This window comes from Lipophrys pholis (genome assembly GCF_963383615.2).
Source record: "Lipophrys pholis genome assembly, chromosome: 1".
Classification (NCBI taxonomy): domain Eukaryota; kingdom Metazoa; phylum Chordata; class Actinopteri; order Blenniiformes; family Blenniidae; genus Lipophrys; species Lipophrys pholis.
Window position 1 is genome coordinate 37227464 of NC_137635.1, and position 25388 is coordinate 37252851.

At 41.1% G+C, this 25388-nt stretch overlaps 1 protein-coding gene across 1 annotated transcript in view; it reads right to left on the bottom strand.

Moving 5' to 3' along the window:
• Window positions 1-788: 788 nt before the first annotated feature.
• Window positions 789-25388, bottom strand: part of rem2 (RAS (RAD and GEM)-like GTP binding 2) — a 30372-nt gene continuing 5772 nt past the window's right edge. Inside the window, exons 3-5 of the mRNA XM_080471784.1 lie at window positions 23824-23897; window positions 13298-13475; window positions 789-2422 (exon numbers count right to left, since the gene is read on the bottom strand). Of these exons, the coding sequence (XP_080327910.1) occupies window positions 2094-2422; window positions 13298-13475; window positions 23824-23897 (581 nt within the window). The 3' untranslated portion in view covers window positions 789-2093. The remainder of the gene's footprint in view (window positions 2423-13297; window positions 13476-23823; window positions 23898-25388) is intronic.

Genomic DNA, 25388 nt, shown 5'->3' on the forward strand with positions numbered 1-25388 from the left:
ATAATGAGTTGAATGTAACCGATAATGTGACGTGACTAAATTGAAATTGCGAAGCAATAATAACTATTTGAAATGCTGAGGTAATTAGCTTAAGATATCCTGCACAAAACCAGGTCTGTCATAACGTTTCAAAATACGGAGAAACAACCACGTTAAAAACACCTGCTAATGATCATGAAGCGCAACTTCAGCTTTCACTGCAGCTTCAAACACACTTTACTTGCTGCAAAACCCCACTAAAATGACGAAAACTGTTGGTGGTTGCAGATTTCAAAAAGTTTAGTCATTCACAATTACATTAATACATAGATTACATTGACTTCATTAGAAGAATATTGATAGTCTAATAACTTCCAATTAAAATAAATTCCAATCACAAAACCACGCAATGGTGTTAAAGGGCAATTTAGTGCATCTTCATCAAAATTTGTAGATATGCCAGAAAGGGAAAACCCCACACTCTCCATTAAGTAGATTAATGATCACTTTTTTTTACAAAAGCAAGGTGTCTTCAAAACATCTCAAAGTCGTGTGGGTTTCTATTCTATCTTGATACAATCTATTTTTGACCTTCGATGTTGTTCCAGCCAGAGTTAACTGTTCATCTTTCTGCTTCTGTGTCCCGAAAGGCCGTCTCTCAGTCTGTCCAGAGGACCTGTGACTCACCAGACAGCCTGTCATGCATGCTCACTACCAGTCACCGGCTGCAGCAAGACGCACATTTCATTTTCAAGAGATTATCATGTGATTATAACAAAAAAAAAAAAAAGGGACAAAGTACTCTAACAGCATGTCAAACAAAAATGGATTTTATTGTCAGTGGCAAAAGACGAGAGTGCTCAGTAGACAGTGACAAACAAGTGAGGGTGTGTCAGCGAGGCGCTTTGCAGGGGGAATATGTCTGCAACATTTCCAGAACGTTCCCATGTGGGTCACCGTGTGGTCAGCCCCAGCAGTCGTCAGTACAAACACACACAGAGTAATGCCAGTGGGTACAAAGAAAAGGTAAACATCCAACAGCCACAGGTAGATTAGGTTTTCTCTTGTTTGTCCTCCTGTGCTTCAAGAGCTTCCCACTGCTCTGTGACTCAGCTTCAACGGAGGACGAGTTCAGTCCGCTCATCCTTGCGTCTTTACAGCAGTTCTGACCTTTCATCCTTTGCGTCTTCGTTCTTCAGTAAAGGGTTTTTGGTGCCGATTGCAGCGCATTCAGCGAAAATATGGCTTGGGTGCTGATATTTTAACCTTGTACAAAAAAGTCAGAGATGAACAGATGCCATTCGTGGCATTGTCAAACACTTCTTTGAATCGGTAACAGGAGATGAACGGTGGATGGAGTGTGAAAACTGTGGCCAAAGATGCACTGAGACAGAGCAGTTTTTGTAAATAGAAGGGTCTTACCTTTTTAGTTGGTATGACGTGAGCTAGATTGTGCATTAGCAATTGGCCACTGAGGTACCGTAAATCACGCAACTGTAAAACCTAAAGGGTCAAGTCTTAGATCGTCTATTCTGCATGCTATAAATCAAGGTCTAGAACTGGTATATACTGCTATCAGTCTCTACATTATTAGTATGTGCTACGTGGGTGTGTGTGTGTTGTTGGGTTGTTGTCTTTTTTGTGTGACCTCGACGTCCTCCTTCTCATTTTGCCACATTAGGCATCAAATCAGCATCTTGATGTAACTCTCACTAATTTTCTCTCCCCTGCTCTTGTCAGGTAATGAGTGCTCACTGATTCACCCAAGCTGGAAGAGCAAATCAAGCTCACCTCATCCGTCTCTATTTTTCACTCTCACACAAAATTGGTTTCACCGATAATTCCAGAGCTGCAACCCAGGCTGACATCATTTCATCTTTTTCTCGTGATTGCTCAGATACTGCAAAATGTCTCTCCATCCAACATTTGTATATTAACACTCATGTGTCATCGCCATCACCTGGTTTCCTCCTGGCAGTTCATCTCATTTAAAGCCATGTTTGAAACCTTCCCCATGTCTCTTATCTTTAAATCTGATGTATGCTTGTGTTCATTTGGAGTGTTTCTTTTCCTGTGTGTATGAATGTGTGTGTTCATATGTGTGTATGTGTGGGTCACAGTGCACTGAGGTCATGGCAGGAGCGGGACTTCTGGCGGAGGATCTTGCTGCCTCGGTGGCGGCTCATTTCCCTGTAGCGGCCCCGATCCCGGTCCCGGTCGCGCCCGTATGAACGTGGCACCAACCCTGCCAGGAAGCGCTTGGCCCGGCTTGTGAGGCTCTCCCTGCGGCCTGACCCGGGGTCCCCGTCCGTCCATCCGGGGCCCACACAGTCGCCCCTCGCTGTCCGCACTGCCGCCTCCAGCAGCTCATTGGTGCCGTGGTCCAAGGAGGCGGACAGCTCCAGGTAGAAGCAGTCAAACATGTTGGCGCTGGACTGTGCCTCTGTTGAAAAAGGAAAATTCTACTTTTATTTATCTTGAAATGTGTTTTTGTTTAGGCTTCACATGGACATGGCTGCAGATGACCATCAGAAGTAGTAGTTTTCACTTAATGGATGTAAGATCATGAGAACTGCATCGTAACACCGCAGCTGGTGTGTGATATGTATCACTACAAGATAATACCTCTTCATCAAGGGCGCAGTCACTGCTGTTTGGGAGACTATTACCTTCTTAAGTGTCTGTCGCTGCGTTCACACCAAACAGTGACAAATTGAGTCAGTCCACAGCTTCTCACTTAGTAGAGAAGGGACTTTCCTCTGATTACAGTGCTCAAAGCTTCAACAGGGGAAGAGAAATAACATGAAAATAACACTGAGATGTATAAAGATGATTTTTCCACACTAACCAAAACATTCCTCATGAATCTTTTTTTCTTCCATTGACTGGACTGAAATAGCGAGAAGAAAATAATCACAATGCTGTCGACAATAATGCAAATGTAACGCAATTACTGAATATTTGCAGACTGCAATTTTAAAATCTCCTGCATTTTCTATGCTTTTAATGCATCGTAAATCACCTGAAATCAGGGCTTCCATAATAACTCGTCTTTTTACTCAAACCTTTATTGGAGCCCAAAATTATTTGAAAAATGTAGTTATTCTGTTATATGTGCTGTATGCTTTTCCTTGCAGGAAGTGATCACAATGCATTTTAAGGGGGAATGAAAAACAACAACAACAACACAACTATAGCAGTTTTCTGTTTTCTTTTTTTTTTTTTTTTTTGCCAATTGTCTTTGCCAATTTTTTTTTTTTTTTTTTTTTTTCTCTTTTTTTTCCTTTGCCCTTGTCCTGTTCGGCAGCTTGGGCCAACAATATGATGTGATTGAGAGCCTTCGGAGTCAGAACAGATTTTGGTCTTGCAACAGGGAGAGACCTGGAGTCTCCTCCTGTTGCCTTCTCCGTCAGAAGATGGCATGGCTGCCGTACACGATCGGGGGGGGAACGCTCAAAGAGAGAGAGAAGAGAAAAGAGAGAAAAAGGTTGAGGGAGGAGGGAGGAGGGGGGAGGGTGTAGGGGGATAACATACAATATCCTTGTTGTGCTACATATATTATTTGCAGTTATCACACTGATCCAAATATTTTCCAACTGTTTTTGGATTAAACCAGCCTGAGCTGCTCTATCTAGACAGTAAAATGATTTCTTAGATTAACCAGCCTGAGCAGCTCTATCTAGACAGTAACGTGAAGCAGGAACATGAATTAACAAAGAGGTGACAACAAAAGAGGAACATGATTTTTAAAGTTTGAGCAAATGATGATAGAGAACAAGCAACTTCAGAAGCACCTTTTGTGAGGAGTGGAAGTGTGTGTGTGTGTGTGTGTGTGTGTGTGTGTGTGTGTGTGTGTGTGTGTGTGTGTGTGTGTGTGTGTGTGTGTGTGTGTGTTGGGGGGTGGGGCTGTGTGGGCGAATGAGGGGGGGTGCCCTGACCACTGGCCTCCGGCTGGGCTCGCACTGGGCCCTGCGGGTCTCAGACTCTGCTGTCTGGCCGTTGGGTGGGGTGGGGGCTCCCTGCCCGGGTCCCCTTACGGCGCCTTGTTGGGGGGGGTGTGGCTCCCCGGGTCCTAGGCCGGCCGCTCGGGGGTGGGGTGGGGCAGCGCGGGGGGTCCAGCTGGGCCAAGGTCCTAGCGACGGGGGGACCCCCTCCCTCAGAACCCTCCCTGCCTTACCTCACCTTATATTACTCCACAATAGGGAACAGTGGGGCGGTGCCTAGGTGGGGGGTCCGGGCTACTTAACTGCGGTCTGGGTCCTCCCCCGACTTTGCACCACCCACAATTTTAACCACACTTAGTCACGCAGGGTCTTGAGGGGGTAAGCCGCTTTCGGGGTTCTGCCGCTTGTCAGCGGTAGAACGCCCGGGCCCCGCTACCCCCCAATTTTAAACCGCACCATAGACACACACATTGCATCCACCTCTTCAAAACACAAAGACACACCCTTACATACATCCAACACACATATAGGGCAGGGGAATTCTAAATCATACCCTCAAAGCCCATTATTCCATGTGTCAAAATCAAGATATTTCGGCAGAACTATTCACTGAAAAAAAATGGAGAAACTCATTATTGAATAAAATTTCCTTGATCACGATGTGGATTTCCCTTTTGACTAACTGTCATCCCACAATGAAGGCAATGTCAAAAGCCCTTGAGAAAAAAGCAACTGAACTTTAATTGAATTTGTGGTTTGGCAGTTTGCGGAGTTAAAATCGACATTACAATCTGTCCAGACTCACATATTTCTTGAGTCTCTGTCAAGAGTGTAATTGAAGGCATTGTGATTGGTTTGGCTAAAGAACGCGATCTACGATGTTCTGATGTGAACCATTTTTTAATAAACATGCTGTTCTTCAAAAAGAACTAAGAACTGATAAGAGAGCTTCATAATAGAGGACAAAATCAGAGGTGTTACAGGTGTCATACGTCTAATAGTTTCTCTGAGTTCATTATGAGCTGATTTCTTTTTAATTAATTTGTTTTCAACGTGTCAAAAACATTTCATATCCACATACACATTTATTCAGACAGTGCACCTCCACCCAATATACATGCACCCACCCACACATCACATATACTCAAAAATACACAACCATACACCAATGTACAATTCTATTTACAGCGTTAGAAACACCAATATAAATTCAGCACAGCTCTGCATCCCTGTACTTGTTGACAATGATCAGTCTGAGCCTTTTTTCAAACATTGTTTCAGTTGTTTACTGTGTTTATCTAAAATCCTTGCTCCATCTGATTCTGGAATTTAAATGAATCTGAAAAAAAAAAAAAAACCTCAAGGTGTGCATGTGATTTGCACACGAATGGGACTCAGAAGCAGTCACAGTAACACTTGTCCATAGGTCAAAGGTCATTGTGATAACATGGCGGGAACACAAAACTCGAGAACATCATACCTCCGACTTGCTGCTGTCATATGCATGAAACGTGCTAGAAAAGCTGTGAACCTGTGTGAAGTCATACAGAGGGAAAAACATTTTAAAAAAACAACCACTGATGATGTTTATAAAACAGCTAAAAGCTTGTGATAAATTTGTAATAAAAACTGTGTATTTCACAAATTTGACTAGCGGGGGAAAGAGAGGGTGGCGTCGAGATGGGGTTAGCTTTGTCTCCAGCTGGGTTGTATAAGCTCAAATCTCTTGGCTGCAGCTCAAACGGGGGAAATGGTTTCTCCCTCAATGTGACGCTCCTGGATAAGGACAGGTGACTAAGCGTGCTGTTGACAAGGCTCAGTATCTCAGCTAAAAGCGCTGTTTCCTCCCTGGTCAAACAAACTGGGATGATAAGCTGACAGATATAAATCATTGAGCAACAAATGGGACTCATTGACAGCTGAAATGGGTTGTTTTGCCCCCTTTCTCCATACTGTACTCCAGCTTTTACTTCTCTCTTGCACTGCACTGAGCTGATACTGGAGGGTTCCTGTGCAGCTGGGCGCTGAATAGGCTTTTAAAGGGTATTATTGGTGTTCACAATAACTATTAAAAATACACAGCAGGGAGTTTAAATAGCAGCTTGAGGAAGTCACAGCCGTCCACACGATATATGGGAGTTCCTTTCAGACGTTTTATTCAAGTATTAGTTTAGAAAATGTTGAAGGACACAATGATCCTCTCGTAAAAACTCAACCTGTCTGTCTGTGAAGAGAGGAAAACATTGTGTAGCTTAATCAAATTATGAAGATAATGCTAAAAGTTTCAGTCATGAATATTATTAGGATGAATTTGCAGCTTTTATTTTACACCGAGCAGCAAAAATGTCATATTCTTATAGTACTCAGAATTTTTAAAAAAAAATTTAAATCAAAGATTTTCCTTTTACTTGGAAGTCTTCAGAATTTCTTTCACATGGTTAAACAAGAAAATCATTTTGTCTTCAGTGAATCTAAAGTGTTTGTAGGTATAAATCACCTGAGCAATTGCAGTGTTCAGCTTATTGTTTTCATGACGTTTATGTGGAGGTAGAGTATCTAAATCCTCTATTAGCTAATACTACAATATTAAAGGTGGATGCAGGTTAAAAAAAACAAAAAAAAACAAATATATATATATATATATATATATATATCATATGAGATTTGGGAAGCACAAGAACAGACTTAGTTCTGATCATGATGGCAAAAAGTTCAAATTTGAGCATGAATGACAGCTACTTATAATTTCTGGCCAATCACACGAGACACGACATGAATGTAAAAAAACAAAAGGTTTCGTCATTTTCATTCACAAAGAAAAAGAAAAGAAAAGGTTCCTGGTCAAAGACAGTCTGTCCTGACATGGCAGGTATTTCACCTTGAATGGAGTTTGCTTTGTCGTCATAGAGACGCTTTTGAGAAGGTCGTGTGGCTATTGTGGCTCGACAGTTGGTAAAGTTTGTTGTCCGCCAAGCACAAGGTTAATGGTTCGATCCTCAACCGAAGAGCTGAAATGTCCTTTTGGAAACAACTGAACCTGAAGTTGCTCCCACTGGAGTCCTCACACGGCACTGGGATCGTGTGCAGAAACTGGTGAATGTGACTGATTGTGTAAAAGCTCACTGAGACTGCTCCGGCACTGAAATGTGATTGTTGAGTTGACAATGATGTCAAATAGATGAAAATTTAAATTTAAACAATTTACATATCTGTCATTGTAGGGGAATGGTTGATTAAAATCTAACTCCTTGGGCTTTTTTGTTCTGTAGTTGTATTTTTATGGCAGGATAATGAAAAAAAATAAAAATAAATAAAGAAGCAGATTTTATCAGGGTGCAATAATCCAACTGCACAGCAGCTGTTGACCCGCTGCAACGTCACCTAAAAGTGAATGAGGTAAGAGTAGGAGGAGACACGGCAAATCCTAAACCAGATCAACAGGACTCATGATAATACCTATGACAGCTCAATGAATAACCCTTTTAAAGAATGAAGGATTAAATGGCCGAGAAAGAAACAAGAAAGGAAAGAATAGGCAGAGAGGATACTGAGGAGTGGAAAAAAAACAAGGAAGCAAAGAGACACGAAGAAAAGAAACAGAAAGAGCAGGGGAACAACATGACAAAGTGAGGAAAAGAAATATCAAGTAGAAGATACAAGTTATGCAAGCAGATAAGAAGAAAAAGGGGGAAAAGGGTCAGGAAAAAGTGCGTTGAGAGGAAGCACTGAAGGAAATGAAAGGATAGCAAGATCGATGACAAGAGTTGAGATAAGTAGAACAAGAGTGGAGAAGGAAAGGGCCAAAACATGAATGTGAGATAAGAAGTAAAAATACAAACACAACAGGTATCAGGGAAATGAGAGCAAAGCAAAGAGGAAAGGTAGTTGGAAAAGAACACAAGAACACGAGAGGAGAAACAAAACGATTAGAAAGCACTGAAGGGAAATGGGGACAAGACAAGGAGGGCAAATGAGGAGAATGAAAGTGAAATCGGATGGAGCCCCCACCGGCATTGCTGACAAGGAGAGGAGAAGCGAGGGATGGAATCAGACATGCAATAGATGAGAAAGGTTGGAAGATGAAAGATGGGGGGGGGGGGGGACTTGTGAGTCACAAGAAAAGGAGGAGGACATGCTGAAAAGAGATGACAGTCAAGCTGGCAGATAAAATGAGCATGCAGGAGGAGAGGAAGGAGCCAGAGAGGGACAGACAGGAAGAATGTCGACTAAGCAAACGGAGCCAGAGTGAATATTAATCAAGGCCCCGAGGAGCAGGACCACACCGCCACCATATTGAGCGCATGATAAATATGTTCCTAGTGTGACAGCGTGCATATCACTGCGTGGCGAGGATGTAGGGAGAGATGTGGCACGGGGGGGAAGGTGAGACATGGCAGAATAAAAGTGTCACTGTACACGCCATAAATAGATTTTATGACTTCAGCACTCTCAGCCAGGCCTTACGTTGTTCAAGGAGGAGGGTCGCTCGACAGCCAGGTCAGTGGGCTTCCTTCCACATCGGGAAGAAATACATCCAAGTCTATCCAGAGAGAACATGGGAACATTGTGGTCAGCCCCCCCAAGAGCGAGGAGGGAGCATTTCCATATCGCTGACCACATTGATGCTTCTGGGTTGTTGTTTTTTTTTTTTTTATAAAGTCAGAATAATGCTGAGTACAGGCATTTCTCATTATTCATTCTCTGACTCCCTTTCTGCCTGCGTCCTCCTTCCACTAGTATCATCACGAGCACGGAACAGCCGTGACCAAACCTGGGCTGACAAGCCATGTGGAGAACACGACGTGCACACATTTTACACTTGCTGCCTCTGTTTAAATTGCACAACAAAGCAAAACAAACACAATCTGATCTCATACTGTTAGTGTGCCACTAACTTACAGAGACTGTGTTCATTCTTTCAGTCACAACCGTTGGCATTACAAGTCCCAAAATAACACAGCGGGGTTTGAAATTTTCCGAAACAGCAAGCGTGAACAAGAACTTAATCGTATTGCAACTCAAAGCAGAAAATCAGCCTGTCAGCTTGTTATCTACACAACTGGTGATTAATTGAAACCATACCTTTATATCTTCATATCATTATTGTGCAAACCCTCGGAAAACAGTTGCGTTTATTTTTTTGTCTTCATTGTCTTCCTTTGACCTGTTACTGTCCATTCATCTTCTATACGACTTTATCCCAGAAAACACACATACTACAGACACACACACACACACACCTACAGGCCATTTTAAACTCTATAATTAATCTCAACAGCATGTTTTTGCACAGGAAACCTCGTTTTACATAGATATTCTTTATATGAAGTTACACAAGCATGCCATGTCACGACAATGTCATGTACAAGTAGTATTTAAAAACTTTCATAAAAAGTGAAAAATGGAGATGATGTTAAGATGAAGTATAGCAACAGGAAGTCAGAAAATATAGTTATTTCACTAAGTATGAGCATAAATAGCTCAAACCTTTCCTTTCCATTTGCTTCAAAAACTCCAAAGCAACATTAAATTGTCTGTAAACTCTCGGGGGCAAATTGCTCTATAATAACATGTTGATAGGAAACGATCATGCAGTCATCTTATCATTGTAATCACTTTTTTCATGTAAGAGTGATGAAAAAAATCTACCGTCACTCGTGTCTCAACTGCTCCATTTCTACAACTTTAATGACACTACCTCCATGTTGTCATTGAAACATTTTCCAGTAGTAGGACTGCCTTACATGTCCTTCGAGTATAAACATCTGAGTTGTCATAGTTTAGCATCATAATTCTGAAACAATGTCAAAAATCAAGAGCGCATGTTTTGGATGACCAAAACATATTTTAATCTTGTGAGTCTGACAAGCTCCAGCTGTTTTAAATACAGTAATATCAAACCACCACATGCAAAAATACTTTGTAGTTGCAATATACCCCAAGAGTCACACTGCATGGGCTTTTCATTCATGGAAATATAAAGGAAGTGTGTGAAATAAAAGCAGAATAGAGCTGCACAGATAACTTTTGCTTCTCTGTGGATTCAGCTGGACAACAAATCATTTCAACAGATCATTTAATGTTAACTTGGGGACTATCGCTGCATATTTGAAAATGTTAAGCCGTTCAATTACAAATGAGACAATTTTACTGAAAAACTTAAAAGACAAACAGCTGCAATAAAGATGCATTGTAATCAGCATTTTTGTTTTTCGCTGGAAAAACAAGGTTTCTTGACCAAGTAAAAGAAGATGAACCAGAAGAACAGCAGAGATAAACAACAATCAGACCTCACACAACCAGCAGCAGTGAGGCAATTCAGCAACACCCAGCAGCCACAAAATAGGCAGAACGTGATAAAATGGACAGCCCAGGAAGCAGAGTAAAAAAATAAATAAATAAAAATAGAGACATATCTTTTCAAAAAGAGGTTAGCATCAAGTAATTGAAGTATGGAAGAATCAATGTTGGTCTTCAACAAAAGGTACACAGTCTGCCTTCGCTGCCATAGTCTGATAGTGTGAGAACTCAAGAGTGGTTCTTTCAAGGACAGCAAAATAAGCTCTGCTCTGACACACACACACACACACACACACACACACACACACACACACACACACACACACACACACACACACACACACACACACACACACACACACACACACACACACACACACACACACACACACACACACACACACACACACACACACACACACACACACACACACACACACACACACACTCTTGCACAATGCTTCTCGAGCGTCTCCTCAAATTGAGACTTCCATTCACACACATGCACCAATTCTCATGCATCCGCCCTTCCTCGTGTCACTCTCCTCTTCCTATCCTCCCTCTTATCAGAGCACTCGCTTTGAAACAGCCCTGCTGACATCAGGCACTGAGAAGATGGAGCGAGATGAGGCGTCTGCTTGTTAGAGCCCTTGATGTGTTTATGTACATGCAGGCCAGTTGTGCACATATGGCGAGTACAAACATACATAAAGATAGCAGGAGCAGCAGAGTCCTGTAAGAGGGAGATTATCCAAACAGAGATGAGCCATCTGGAAAACAAAACAAAACAAAAGCCCAGCGAAAGCCAGCAGACACAGAGGATACAGTATGTGGACACATCTGCAAAACACAATAAATATAAAGAAGTATACACTATATATGCAATTTAAATCGAGGTCAAACTGTCTGATGTTACTCTTTCCATTATTTTCAACTATCTCCACAAGGCATATCGTTTGTATTTGAAACATTAATGGAATTCAGACGAAGGGCCAGCCTGGGAGCGCCTCATTAAAATGCACCCACAATGTCCAGCATACTTATGACCTGCCTTTGGTCTGATCTCTGCAAAACTCTATATTTACACTCCAATGAGTTTCTGAAAGACTTTGCTTCAGCTCTGCATGCCAAAAATAGAATAATTCTGTAATGCTTGGTGCCCATAAAAGATAGTCACCAAAATGTATTTGCATTCCGCAGCTGTTGCACCGCCTTCATATAACCTTAAAAACATTTATTCCAATGATAGAACATGTTTTGGAAAATTCTTCAAACTATAGGTGTATATACCTTAAAGGTGTTTGGCAAACTTGACATATGTGTCTCTCTGTGATTTGTAGATATTGATGATATCATTTAATAAAATGTGAAATACTGAATGAACTGAAACTTTAAATATATCAGCACATTTTCCACATTTTTCTTCTCATCGCCCCAACTGGACAAAATGTGTTGTATTGCTTGTAAAAAAATAAAATAAAATAAAAAACTGCAGCTTTCACAGGAGCTTCCCTCAGAGTAGCCTTTTGTGCAGGAATCTGCATCAGATATGCAGCTAACCCATGTAAGCAATGGCAACACGACTGTGCTAATTTAGCCATTGTAAAAGGTTTTACTGTCTCTAATTAGCAATACACTTAAGGCGAAGTGTCTGAGTGGGTTCAAGCAATATTTTTATCTGATGGCAGCAGCAGATGGAAAGTCACTTAATTGTAAGCACCAAATTTTACTGCACTTATACTGACAGCTGGTGAGACACTTCCCACAAAACCAGAGAAATGGTGTTGAATCGTCTCGTGAAAACATTGTTGCAATCCAGGATATAAATTGTTGTTTGAAAGTAAACATAATAAAGCCCCAGGTGGCTAAAAAAAAAAAAGCCCTTTTAGTCTGCTTTTGATTACTACGATAAGACTTCCTATACGGTGTTTACCACAAAGTGTTTATCTCTGGATATTGTGAACAGTGAATATATCGACTTTGCTAATCAAAGATAGCTCTCCCAGGAGCCCTCCTAATGGGGATAATGCCAGCCTTCAGAAAGATTCATGGCAAAATAAGAGGGGCAGAAAAACATGTGCATCAAGACAGAATACATAAAAGACACCAGTACTGTTTTCTCAGTGAAAATGCACATATGTCCCTATTAACCATGCATTTACGTGCTGGTCACTTAGACACACTTATTTATATCAGAAGCATCATTCTTTTTGAAGTTTCCCATTTGGAGAGCTGTGTGAAGAGTAGCAAAAGGAAGAAACAGGAAAGAAAAAAAAATAATAATAAAGCTTTCGAAATGTTGCTGAGCATTTTTACATGCATCACTCAACCAGAAAAATGGGGTTTGTTCATCATCACTTGAGTCTGGGCAGATGCAAACTATCTTGCTTACTCAACCCCCGACTCCCCACTTGGTTACTGTTGCTATGCCTGTCAAGCTTGCAGTTTGTCATTTCCACAATGTGCAGTCTGTACTTAGAAACACAATATAAACAAAGCTTGTAAGTCAGTAGTTTGATTCAAATGAAAGTCTGTGACACAGCAATAAACCTGTCCTCTGGTTTTGTCACACTGCCTGCAATTGTGTTTTTATCCACCGAGCCAATTGGATTGATTATGAATTCAACAAGAGGATAAAATTACATCTCAAAGAAAGGAAGGATTGTGTTCACACACAATAACTGAACGTAACACTGGGGAGATACTGGGAGGAATAGGATTAGATACTGCTGAAAGATTAAGAGTGGAGGGTAGTTCTTTCATCAACCAGGTGCTGAAGATATTTTAGGAAAGTAAGCTTAGGCATGATCACTGCACAAAAATGTATTAACTTTTTCATTTCATTATTTTAAAGGGATTACGCAAGGTAAAACAAAAAAAAAAAAAAAACTTGTGGGGAAACCATCCTCGGACAAAAGATCACATCCTATAAGCTCTCACGGGCTAAACATCATGGTGAGCTCATGGGGCAATTAGAAAAAAGTCTTAACCTGTTTTGTGAGGTGGGATATAAAAGTATTAATGAAAAATCACCAGAGTTGCATTACTGTAAAGATGTCCGTCTTTTACCATACCTTCTGAGCTGATCTCTCGAGAGCGGACAAGGTCGCTCTTGTTGCCCACTAAGATGATTGGCGTTTGTGGCTGGGACTCCCTGAGAAGGAGGCGGAGCTGGGCGGTGCGATGGAAACTTCTCCTGTCAGTCACCGAGAAAACCAAGATACATACATCGCAGTGAAGAGTTGAAAGGTCCTGAGAATAAGAAACACACACACACACGTATCACACAAACAGAGCCTCTGTGGGACAGATTAAAATGCAAACATGAAGAGGGATCAAGTGACAGCTGAGGAGGCGTGGGATTACAGGTAGCTCTGACAAGTTACGCTTTGTACACCATTAATAAATTGGCGATCTGTCCTTGAGCAACATTCACTTCTCAAGTCCCCCTTAGTCCCTGTGTGTTTGTGTGCAGCACCGTGAAAGGGCATCAGCGCTCCTGCCAAGAAGGCAGCACTCAAATTTTTTTATCACTGTCCCATGAGAGGGTGCAGAGAGGGCCCTGCTCAGCCAGACTGCGTGCACGTCGCGCTTCACTTTGAATCTCCTGACCCTCTTAACACTGACCAACAACATCCCGTCGGGGCTTCCTGTCACAGAGGCTCAATTAGCCCGAGTGGCTGTAGCAGAAACAGCAGCTTGTAACTGCCTGGGACCATCTTTGTCCTCTGTTTCTCTCCCCTGATCCAGTCACCCACATTTACATTGAAGTAAAGGTGGTTCACGGTTGCAAAATGGGTCATGAGAAGGTCTCTCCTTCCATGGTGCTGAATATGTGGGTCTACATTTACTTGCATGTTCCTCTTCTTTTTTTTTTTGATGAAAAGTAAAGATCAAACCAAAAATCTGGAAATCGGGGAGCATCATCCCGCCCAGCGGATCACTAGATGACCCAGTCATTTGCCATGTTGAGGTCAGTGTTACACACCGCGGACGACAAAAAACTATTAACCCTATGGTAATTCATTAACGCTGTAGTTAAAATGATGTACTAAGCATAAAAAATAAGGATATTTGTATCAGATTATTCATTTGTTGTGACAATCCTTCTGGGCAATAAATCTTAATCTATTGGAAATGATTTTTATTTCCATTTTAGACAGCCCCACATTTGTAAGGTGATGAAGGCATTTGGAGCATGAGCAGTATGAAGCAGTTTGGCCTTCAGTTCCGCTGTTTATCCCAAAAATACATCTTCACAAAAACGAAATAATCAAGCTTACCACCGGTATGACAAATACACTACTTTCTGCGTGTGTGTACTATCGGTCTTATGAAAAAAAAATCTAAAATGGGTCATTTGTCCAGTCACCATGCTTTTGACTGCAGGTTGTTTACAAACTGAAGACAATTTTAGCCAAAATATCTTCTTTATCATAGTACTTTAGTTTTTTAACAAACAACTATCAATCATAACTCACATTAATTTTGTTCAATTAACCCACACAGAAGCTTTACTTCCACCCTCTTTGTATCTGCAACACAATATAATTATAATAACATGTTATAACCCATTAACCTTATCATCAGCAACAGTAGTATTTTTCTTTTTTATATGTGTACAAAAGTGACAAATCCCTCTGTACAGCAAAGACACAAGACGCAATTGTTGATTTTAGTAATTGGAGACCTAAATGGCATTTAAAAAAAGTCCACATATTTTTTTATTATTATTTAAAACTACAACTAAAAAGGCTATTTGAGAATAAGCATTTCTTCTTGTTGCTGGATGAAACTCATCGTGGCATGCTTACAGCGAAGGAGGATAAAAAAACCTAATAAAAATCTATTTCCTGACAGAATAAACGATGAAAGATGTACACAAAATTGAATTTAATGCGTCCCTGATGTTTTGTGGGTTTCACAATGGCTCTCCACAGAAGCACGGGTGTGTAATAATAGATTTAAGTGTTTCTGTGGGGTTGAAGAGGTTAAAACATTCGACATTTCATCCCAAGTTAGACAAACAAAATCAATACAAACTATTTTCCTCCCATGGATGGAAACCCGAGACCAGACTCCACAGTGTAACGACAATCATGTTCTCCGAGCAACATGTCGATGGACACTGCACATATTATAAAATTAGACGTCCTACAGCAACTACTGTTTTATATCCAGCTTGCTTTTCCGTTATAAAGTACATAATGTGAGTGCAGCCTTTAAATAAAATCCAGTGTTTCTGTGCCTCTTTCATGGAGCAGAAAAAAAAAATGAAGTTTATATAACCGTCTTGAGCTTGGAGCTTTTTGTCTTGCATTACTGTAAACGGGGGGGTTCTTTCAGTTTTAATGTTAACTTCATCATTGCATCATTTATAAGCAGAGAAAATAATCCCATAGTGAGGATCTGTAGGCATAATTCCATTTCCTTCCTACTGGAAATAAACACAATTGACTGGATCACTATAAAACATTTTATTCCCACTAGAAAACCCAATAAGTCTGCCAACTGTGGAGTGTAGATTGTTGTTTTTGTCTGTATGTGACTGTATGAATGTCCGTGCCCTACATCCACACAAGTAGGTAAATTTCTGCCCTCCGGAGGGTTTCAGACGCCTGAAAAATTCACATTGTCTCATATGCGGAAGGCAAGATGCATTGGATCACACCCTGGAGGAAGAAATGCATTGGCACTCTGTCTTTTCCTGTGCTGTGTCAAAGAGACAGAGGAGAGGAGAGGAGAGGAGAGGAGAGGAGAGGAGAGGAGAGGAGAGGAGAGGAGAGGAGAGGAGAGCCACTGGCCACCTGTCAACATCTGATTAGGCGATAAAGACCAAGGATGGACACAACAGCACAGCAAGAGGAAGATACTCATCTTTGTAAGCAAAGCAGTCCAAACATTGAACGGATATCGATTAGGAGCGTGATGGAAGGCTCCAGGAGGGAAACTGGGACCAAGTAAATACGCCTCTCTATCAAAAGGAGGCAGAGCAACTCAGGACGGTGCCAACTCTCCCGCTCTCTCTTTTCTTCCTTTTCTTTTTCTCCTGATTAAGCACCACTCTCTGTTCACAGAGAGTGGGCCATCTGTCAATTCTTACTCCTCCCATACACATATTCACACACTAACAGAAAAACACAAAGCCAAGCCACATACAACCGGATTCAAATCTACGGCAAATAAACCCAGTATCCACTAGGCACTCAGGGAATTATGAATTCAATCTTGATAACAAAGAACCTGTTTTGATAATGACTGATTGGCTTACATAATTAGTTCTCCTCTTGCTTAACTCTTTTGTCAGAGGTGTGTTGAGCTATGCCACTGAATTTCAGTATTAATGCCAAATTTTTACAATTGGATGAAAATCATTCCTGAAAGAAATATATATATATATACTTCTATAATACCCAAAGACAATTTGCATTCATAGTTAGATTTACAATGTCAATCCTGACATTATGAATAAATAATGGTTATATTTTTGGTGGGCGTCTTTTGCTTTAGGCTACATCAAATCTCTTCCCATCTTACTGATGGCTTCACTTCTATAAAACACATTTTTAGTGATGGATTCTTGAGGCCATCAACAACAAATTATCAAGGATTTGTTGCGATATGAATAGAGCTGGACACTTTTCACTGTGTAAATAAAGTCAAGTGAGAAAGAATTTTTTCAGGCTTTCATCCATTATAATAAATGCCAAAGTTTCTGTACTGGGAAGCTGACAGAAGAATGAATCAGGCCTGTCTGTGCTAAACAATATAAATAAAGGCTCATAAAACAGGCTTTATGAGACTCGATTTTTCTACATTTCCGGTTTCCGGCACAGATGCACTGTAGATAAGGAAAAGACATCCTATAAAGCCTGGCAGACTTGACTTTTCATTTGAAAACCGAGCTTGTGAAGACCGCAAAAATCCAGACATAAAAGCAGCAAGATTTCAAAGCTATCAAACGAGTTGTGGTGGGAAAACAGCATCTGTAGGACTGAATATGAATGGCTGTCTTTCTCTCTCTGTTTTTGCCCGGGATGGATTGGCAACCTGTGCAGGGTGTGCCCTGCCTTTGTTCATAGTCAGCTGGGATTCACACCAGTGCCCTGTAACCCCCATCCACCCACCCACCCCTTTAACTGTATCTTGGATATCAATTCCTGGAGTGAAAACAACTTTTTACAGTTCAATCAGCTGAAAACTGAAGATTTGATCGTTGGTCTTGGGGCTGAGTGTTAAACATAGATGGATTGTCAATAACTCCATTTGAACAAGCAAGAAACTCTTTTGACTCTGAGTTTAGTTTTATTACTCATAATAAACGAGTATTAAAAACTAAAACCTGTTTTTATCATTTCAAGATTATAGTCCACCCATTTCTTCTCCTGGGTATCACATAGATGATGAGGTGAATTTCTCATTCCAGTCATATTGATTACTGCAGTGTCTGACGATGACCCTACAGGAGGACATTACAACAGTTTTAGGATCACTACTTTGGCTCGCCATGTGTTTCACGATTGATTTAAGGTGCTTTTAATTGTTTCTGAATGGTTTCATTCTCTAATCTGGCAGTTGGTTTTTTTATTTCTGAGATTCTCGAGCACCAGCCTTTTAGTTATTCTAAAAGTAAAGGTGAAAACTCATGGTGAGGCAGCTTTCCAACATTATGCTGTTCATTTATGGAAGAGTTTGTTGGAGGAGCTTGAGAGCCGCTCTGACTTTAACATGGGGAGCACTCTGCCACATTTTCTCCTGATAAAAGTGCTCTCTATATAAGAATGACTGTTTGGAAAGCAGTAAAGAAGATGAATAAATTAATACGTTACATGTAACATGTAGCTGTCACTTTCACAGTTCAAATAAAGACAGGCAAACACTCCTACATTTATCACACTTTAAAAATCTATAATTTTTTTCGGCAGGTGTTCCAGAATAGGTGCAAATGATTAGACCCTTGTAGGAAGTGACAGATGGAACCTGCCTCGTTTATACCTCTCATATTTTCTCAGCTGCTGTTCTTTTGCTATTGATGTGTACTATATCTTCATACAAAACTGGAAAACCTCTCTTCACCCTTCAGAATAATTCTTGTGGGTGTAAAAGAATCTGGCAAAGGATTTTGGTAAAAATCTCTGAATGATTTGGAATGAATCACTCTATTGTGAGGAAAAACCCCGAGATGTAGTGTAAGTTGCAAATAACGGCCAATTGGTGTCCAGAGCAACTGAATGGAAAAAGACGTCCAAGACTCACAATATAACGAAAGCTCCGCATGTAACTTTACGTGTCAAAGTTCATGTGCTTTCAATAGGAAAAGGATTGCACAAATTTGACCTATGAGTTTTTGTACCACAAAAATAGTCTCAGCTGTCAAAAAAAGAGTGAAAGCCAAAATTCACTTTTCAACCGCATATAAAGGAAAAGACCTTTTGACATAACGTACTTTGCACAGATGAATTACAAACAAAGTTGTTTGGTCACAGAAACATTAAAAAAGCTCTTCACTCGTCACATTGACGCATTAACACACACATTTATACACCAATGGCGACACCTACCATGCAACGTGGCAAACAAGGTGGTTAGCTACCACTGGGAACAACTACAGATACTGTATGTTCATACAAAGATAAGTCAATGTGAACCTATCTGTCCAAATGTTGATGCAGAAATGGAGTGTTCGGCAATACCTACTCCGAGCCCAGATTTATATTTCGTTGAAATGTGGGGGGATTTCATACTGGTACATGCAAGAGGATAACCAAGCATCTTACACAGTATAGAAATACTGGTTAGAATTCGCTGCGAAGTAAAAACAATTTACACAAGTACGTCAATAATTTGAATGTCGCTTTGTTTCCACACAGAGTGAGGCGGTGGTTCGCGTTCTCGTTCCATAATGAGAAGGTCATGGGTTCAAATGTGAGCCAGGCTTTTCTGTGTGAAGTTGTATGTTTTCACCTGTTTTCTCAGGGCACTCTGGTTTGCATCCCACACTGCAGAAATACGCATGTACTGTATGTGCGGCACGTGACCTTAAATTGCCCATTGGTGTGAAATGTGTACATGAATGCATGTGGCTGTGTTTGTCCTGTATCTCTGATGGAATTTGTTTTGGGAGGTTAGGAAGCTTGTGGAACAAGACTTATTCTAAACAGCCATTGACACATATACATTTGCATGCACTTTGCAAAACATTCACACCACTGTGAGAGCCCTGCAACCCATCAGCAAAAATCTGCAGTGAGGACGATGAATCACTTATCAGACCTTTTTTGCATAACCTGTTGTGGCTCTGCGAGCACCCCGACAAGTGTCCCTTCCAGTTGTGGAAAAAAAAGGCAGACAACTGCTATCAGCCCTTTTTAAGGAGAGTGCATTCCTCATCAAAGAACTGGCTACCTTGCCTGGAAAGAAGATCACGAGCGACTGGACCACAATCTATGCCCCCCTAAATCGTTTGCTCTACACAGCTTGATACATGAGCAAAGCAGCTTAGGGCCTTTACGGGGAAACAAAAGGTCGAACATATCCGCACCTGCTTGCACAAACATGCACAGACTGCAGTCACATGCAAAGATAAATACATACAGGCACAACCGTTTGACTTTATCAAAAGCAAACACATGCACTTGGCACACAGCTGCTGCTTTGGCTTGTAGTTGTGTGTCGGTCTGTCGGTCTGTCTGGCTGTCAGAGCGATATGAAAGAGCTGGCAGATCAATAAAGATGCTGAACTGATGAATGGAGGGACAGGAAAAATGGTTGGATAAAGGAGGTTAGAGACAGAGTAGCAAAGGAAAAGATGAAGAGACAGATGACAGACCTTGCTTCGGTGCTAAGTCAAAATCTGATAATAGGATGACAAAGCTTAGTGCAGACAGAATGGTTAGTTAGTGGGGTAACTTTTTTTTTTCCCCTCTCATTTACTTTCTGCTGCACAGAGACAACACTTCCCTCAGGAAATATATTACTGAGGCCATCTGCCCTCACGAGCTAAGCTAAACACACATCTGTGCACAAAAACATAAGCACTGCGTAAGCCAAGCACCCGTGACCACATGACTGTTGAATGCTCCTGACATCACGGCACACACGCAATACACAATATAGACGGCTGAACATTGCACAGCATGTCTACCACCTACTTTACATCCATAAAGGTATGAGGCGGACCCGAGTGTCCCCAAATGACCCAGATTCAATGTTCAACATGTATGCATGTGGATCCCCCGCCATGCTGAACAGTCCATTAGTAAATCCCAGATTCCCTACCCATTTCAGGGACGCTGCTCTTTGGTGACCCCTGACCTGCATGTGGAGGTCGGACGAAAGAGGATTTTCTCTCAGGACACAATGAAGTACAGATAATGAAAACATTTTGCAAACCTTGGCATTATATTATTGAATCTATTTTTTTTAATCTTTATCTCTCAAAAAGACATTTAAGACTAGTCTAGAGCAGTGTGCATGTATTCACTGCACCTATTTGATCATTTTAATAAAGAAAAGATTCAATAATTATTTTTATAAGTGAATATAAATGAAATCGTACTGGGGTTTTTTGTAAATCATATAGTTCACGTAACTAAACACATGAGCTTTGTTGTCTATACTGGGTTTTATTTTTGTCTTGAAAAGGTTTCACCATTCAATGCCATGTCCGTATTTTTCTTGTGTCTTTGATCATATTTTCCCACACCAATTGAGGTGAGGACCCAACTTCCCCACATCAAGGGCCCTGACAACTAAGAGGGGATTTTGTTAAAATTCTGTTTGAACTGGGTTTTTTTTTTTTTTTTTTTTAAGCTCACAACTCCAGAGACTTCTTTACAAACCGCTAGAATAACTTCATGGAGTAGCACAGTTAACAGCCATTTCAAGGATACCAAGCATCACACTCCTAATTAGGTTTGTGTCTAACTTGTGAATTAAGACTTGGAGAGTTTAGATTCTCAGTGTCAAACATTTCACACGGTTGTAGAAGACTAAAACCAGCTTTTCTCCAATTTTTTTCTGTTGTTTTTTTGTTAATGCAAGTAGTAGTAGTGACTCCCAGTGGAGATGAAAACAAACAAAAGTGTTTTGGTATAATAGCTTATGTGAATTCGGGGGAGAAATGAGAAACTGTAAGTAGTGCAGAACGACTCTCATAAGACCACACATCAGCAGAACAGGAAAGAGAAAAATGTCCAGGGAGTCCCAGGACATTTTTTTGATTCAGTGCTCAAAACCTATTTCTGCTACAGGGCTTTTTTACTTTTCCCTTCCTAATCAAGCAGAGTCAAGTAAGAATTATCTTGCTGTAAATCACATACTGACCGGTTTTTCTTATTTTCATGATTTGCTTTAGTATAAACCATTTGTTTTCAAGCTGATAAACACATTTATACGACTGGCCTACATTTCCCCCAAGCCTGAGGCTGCACATTTTGGTTGTCTATAATAAATATTTTAATTGCAAGCCATCAAATAATAATGGATACTCCAAGACTGGCTTCAGGTTGACAGAAAGTCAGACATGCACAAACACTTAGACACACAAACAGGAGAAAATAGATGAATTGTTCCACTTGGTCCCAACTGTGGGCCTCCGAAACACAACTGACTGTTTAAGACATACATCAGCCACAACCAATGTCAGTCTGAAGGCAGGGGACACAGCATGGGCCAGCTAGGTCAAAGCCTAGTTTGCCAGTGATTCTATTTCAGGCACACAGATGACTTATTTAAACCATCCTACCCCCATGACGTCAACAACACTCTCAACGTCCCAGCGTCTGGCTGAGTAGACTCACAGCCCTGTGTGCGTTTGTGTATTTTACACGTTCTGACCACGTCAGTGCAGCATGTGCAAGCGTGACAGCAACCTGTATGTATATTTGCGGGTTTCTGCATTTTACAATGGGCTCTACACCGCTCCCATGCTTTCCAGTTGGACAAATTTATTGCACCAGCAGGACCTTCATGTGTCAATCAGCTGTGAGTCAAACCGAGAAGCAGTTAAGGAACAATCGCCGAGTGTGATTTAACAGTTTTTCTTCTTTTCTGGCAGTTTGTATTGCAGTGGGACGAGGATGGCCAGTGAGTTCTAGGGAGCCCCACAGCCAACATTGTTGGACGCTGACAGTTCTAGCATGCTCTTATGCACGAGTAAGTGATTAATTCAGCCCTGGATGTGTGAGTGCACGTTGCCATGGTAACGCGGGTGTAGGTTGGGTCGCCCCGTGGAGAACGCTTGCAGCTTGCTACAAGGCCAGAAGCCTTGCCTCTTGGGACCGCCAGCGCTGTACAGTTATTGCTGTGCCAGTTCAAGGCCAGGGCAGGAGTTAAGCAGCTGTACAACATCTGTCTACACACCTGATTAAATGTGATTCCCACAAATTTTCAGTTCATAAACTGTATCTTATCTACGGGCATCACAATTTGCAAAAACAAAACAAGAGCACGGATTGCTGAATGGGACACTGTCCAATCCTCTCAGCCTCTCTCCCGCCCATCACCGATGGCCCTGGAGTTGGTCCAAGCTTCCCGCTGGCCTGCGTCTGTTGCTTCAGCCTTAATGCCCTGCCTTGTATTAACACGCACAGAATAACAAATGTAATTAACTCTATTCGAGATTTAGCCGTGGGAATGAGGCAAGCCAGCACAAAAAATAGAAGTCGAGAAATGAATGGACATGGGGCAGATTTGTAGATGGTGACAGCTGCAGGGTGGAGAGGCAACACAATTGGGCTTGAGAAGGGGAAAAGAGAGCTTGGAGTAAAAAGTGAAGAAATGACTCTTGAGTTATTTTGAGTTGAGTATCGCTGAAGTGAAGGATTTAACCTTAAAGACAAAGCCCCTGAAGGACCGCTGGACATTGAGAATAGGACGATCCTCCCCATACGCACTAATTAGAGTGCTCAGTTGTTCCATCACATCATTACTAATTGGCATTAATATCTTGCATGCTTTTTAATTTTGCATAATGTCATCAGTGTCACAGGGAGCTTTCTGACAAGCTGTTCTCGCTCCCCTCTGCTGCCTGCTGCAGCTCAACTTTCTCCTGCAACACAAAAACCAACGCCACAGGGTTGCATTAACTCGCTCACCCTTTTCAGTTCCAGAGACTGATGAAGCGTAGCAGCAGCAGCAATTTTCACCCTGACCAGAAATTTCTTATTCGCTGTAGATTTGAATTGAAAAGGTTAACAAGGGAGTGATTTCCGCTTTTTTTTTTTTTTTGAAGGAAAGAACTTCAAAGACCTCAAGTACAGTGAGCACAGCTGCTCCTACAGGACTCCATGTATAGCACGCACACATGCACACACGCACACACACATGTACACACGCATGCACACACATCTACAGCATACACAAAACCATCAAGCCTTTATACTTGAGTGCACACAAATAATTTGCCCATCAGAGAAATTGAAGAAATGGCCTTTTCTATTCCCTAAATAAAGGCAAAGTCAACCAGAACTGGAGGAACTGAAAGAAGGATATGGAGAGAAAAAGAAAATCACCCGGTTCACAAAATACAGAAAGTCGAGCTAATCTGTGCAAGATTTAATGTGAGAAACTAACTGAAGTGAGAAAGTCTCAAACACACCTGTTTCCAGTTGTCAAAGATGATGACTTTGCTGTCCTCATCGTCCACCGTCACTGTGCACTCGTAGCCCTCGCCTGTAAACAAACAGCCGTGTCACACACCTCTGCACATGCAATAATACAAACAACACACACAGTGCGACGCTCTCAGTAAATACACAAAGTGGGATATATCACGGAAAATCGCAGTAAGCAATGGACCAAAGTATTTGCAAAGGTTAGTTACTGTCTGTAGGTTCAAAGGTCTTTGACCGTTTGCATTACAATTCAGTTTCAGTGAAGAATGTCATATTTAGAAATATATACTTTAGATATTTTCATACTCCAAATGAAAGAATAAGAAAGGAGATATTGTATGCTTGTTATACTATCTGATGTTTTTAAATATACATTTTTGCTGTGACACATGCATGCATGTTATTTTCTTATCTCACGTAGGCTAAATATGAGAAACATTACCTGAAGTTGTACATATTTTGAGGAATTGCTTTGAGAAACTGATGTAAATGTATTGCATTAGCAGGTATTTAGCGCTACAATTAAGTGTGTATGTGATAAAACAATGTCTATGTGTGTCATGTAGGTCACCCATGGCCTCTCTGACATGTCGTTGTTTGTAGATTTCAGAGAGTGATGAAATACAGGCTAGATATGATGTCAAGCTTTAGATCTACGTCTACCCTTTTTGGGATCAGTCGGATGATCATTTAATTGAAATTTCACGCTATTTAGAAAATGTCGAAGCAACAAAGGTAAAGGAAAACAGTGTTGGAAATACTGTATAAATAATGCACCCATATACTATCTGAAGAACTGAATCATTGTCAACACGTTGATGTTGTTAAGGTGTTATTCTACTCTCAGATACTATGCTGGAGCATCTGTTCAAAACACTAATTAAACAGGTGTTTGATAGTGGGCTGCTTCTACTTTTTTTTTTTTTTTTGCTCTTTGATGGCTCGCTAATTGAATACTTCAGCACACTTCTTAAATCATCATGCATAATAGGAGCGGTTTTGAAGAAACATGTACAAGGTCCTTGGAAAGTGCTTTCTTCACCTATTTATCATGCATGGCTCCAAGTGTGTAACACAGGCACTAATGAATACTGTATGGTGTGAGTCAGGAGCAGGTCGACGTTATGCAGGAGAGAGAGAGAAGTCGCCTCTCAGTGACGCTGACTTATCGATCGAGTGGCTGAAGGGTTATGGACTAGAGCTGATTATCCCCCCGTGTTACAGTGTGCTGCATGAGTGACAGAGCCCCTGACTGACATAGGCCACGGGGGAAAGGAAAGGAAATCAAGACTGTTAGCAGGTTTAATGTAAAATATACCCAGAGGGGAAATCTAGCCACTGGCAAGAAAGCTTATAATCAAAATATACCTTTCAGGTCACAGGAGATCCAAACCCACACATGATTTTTTTTTTTTTCTCTGGCAGCTGGTTAACTTAACATGAAGAGAGAGAAAGGGGGGATATGTCTACAGTCCCGTGACTTTTTGTATGGTCTACCCAGCTATTGGTGAAGCTTTAAAACCAGCTCTAGCGACATTAGTATTTTCTA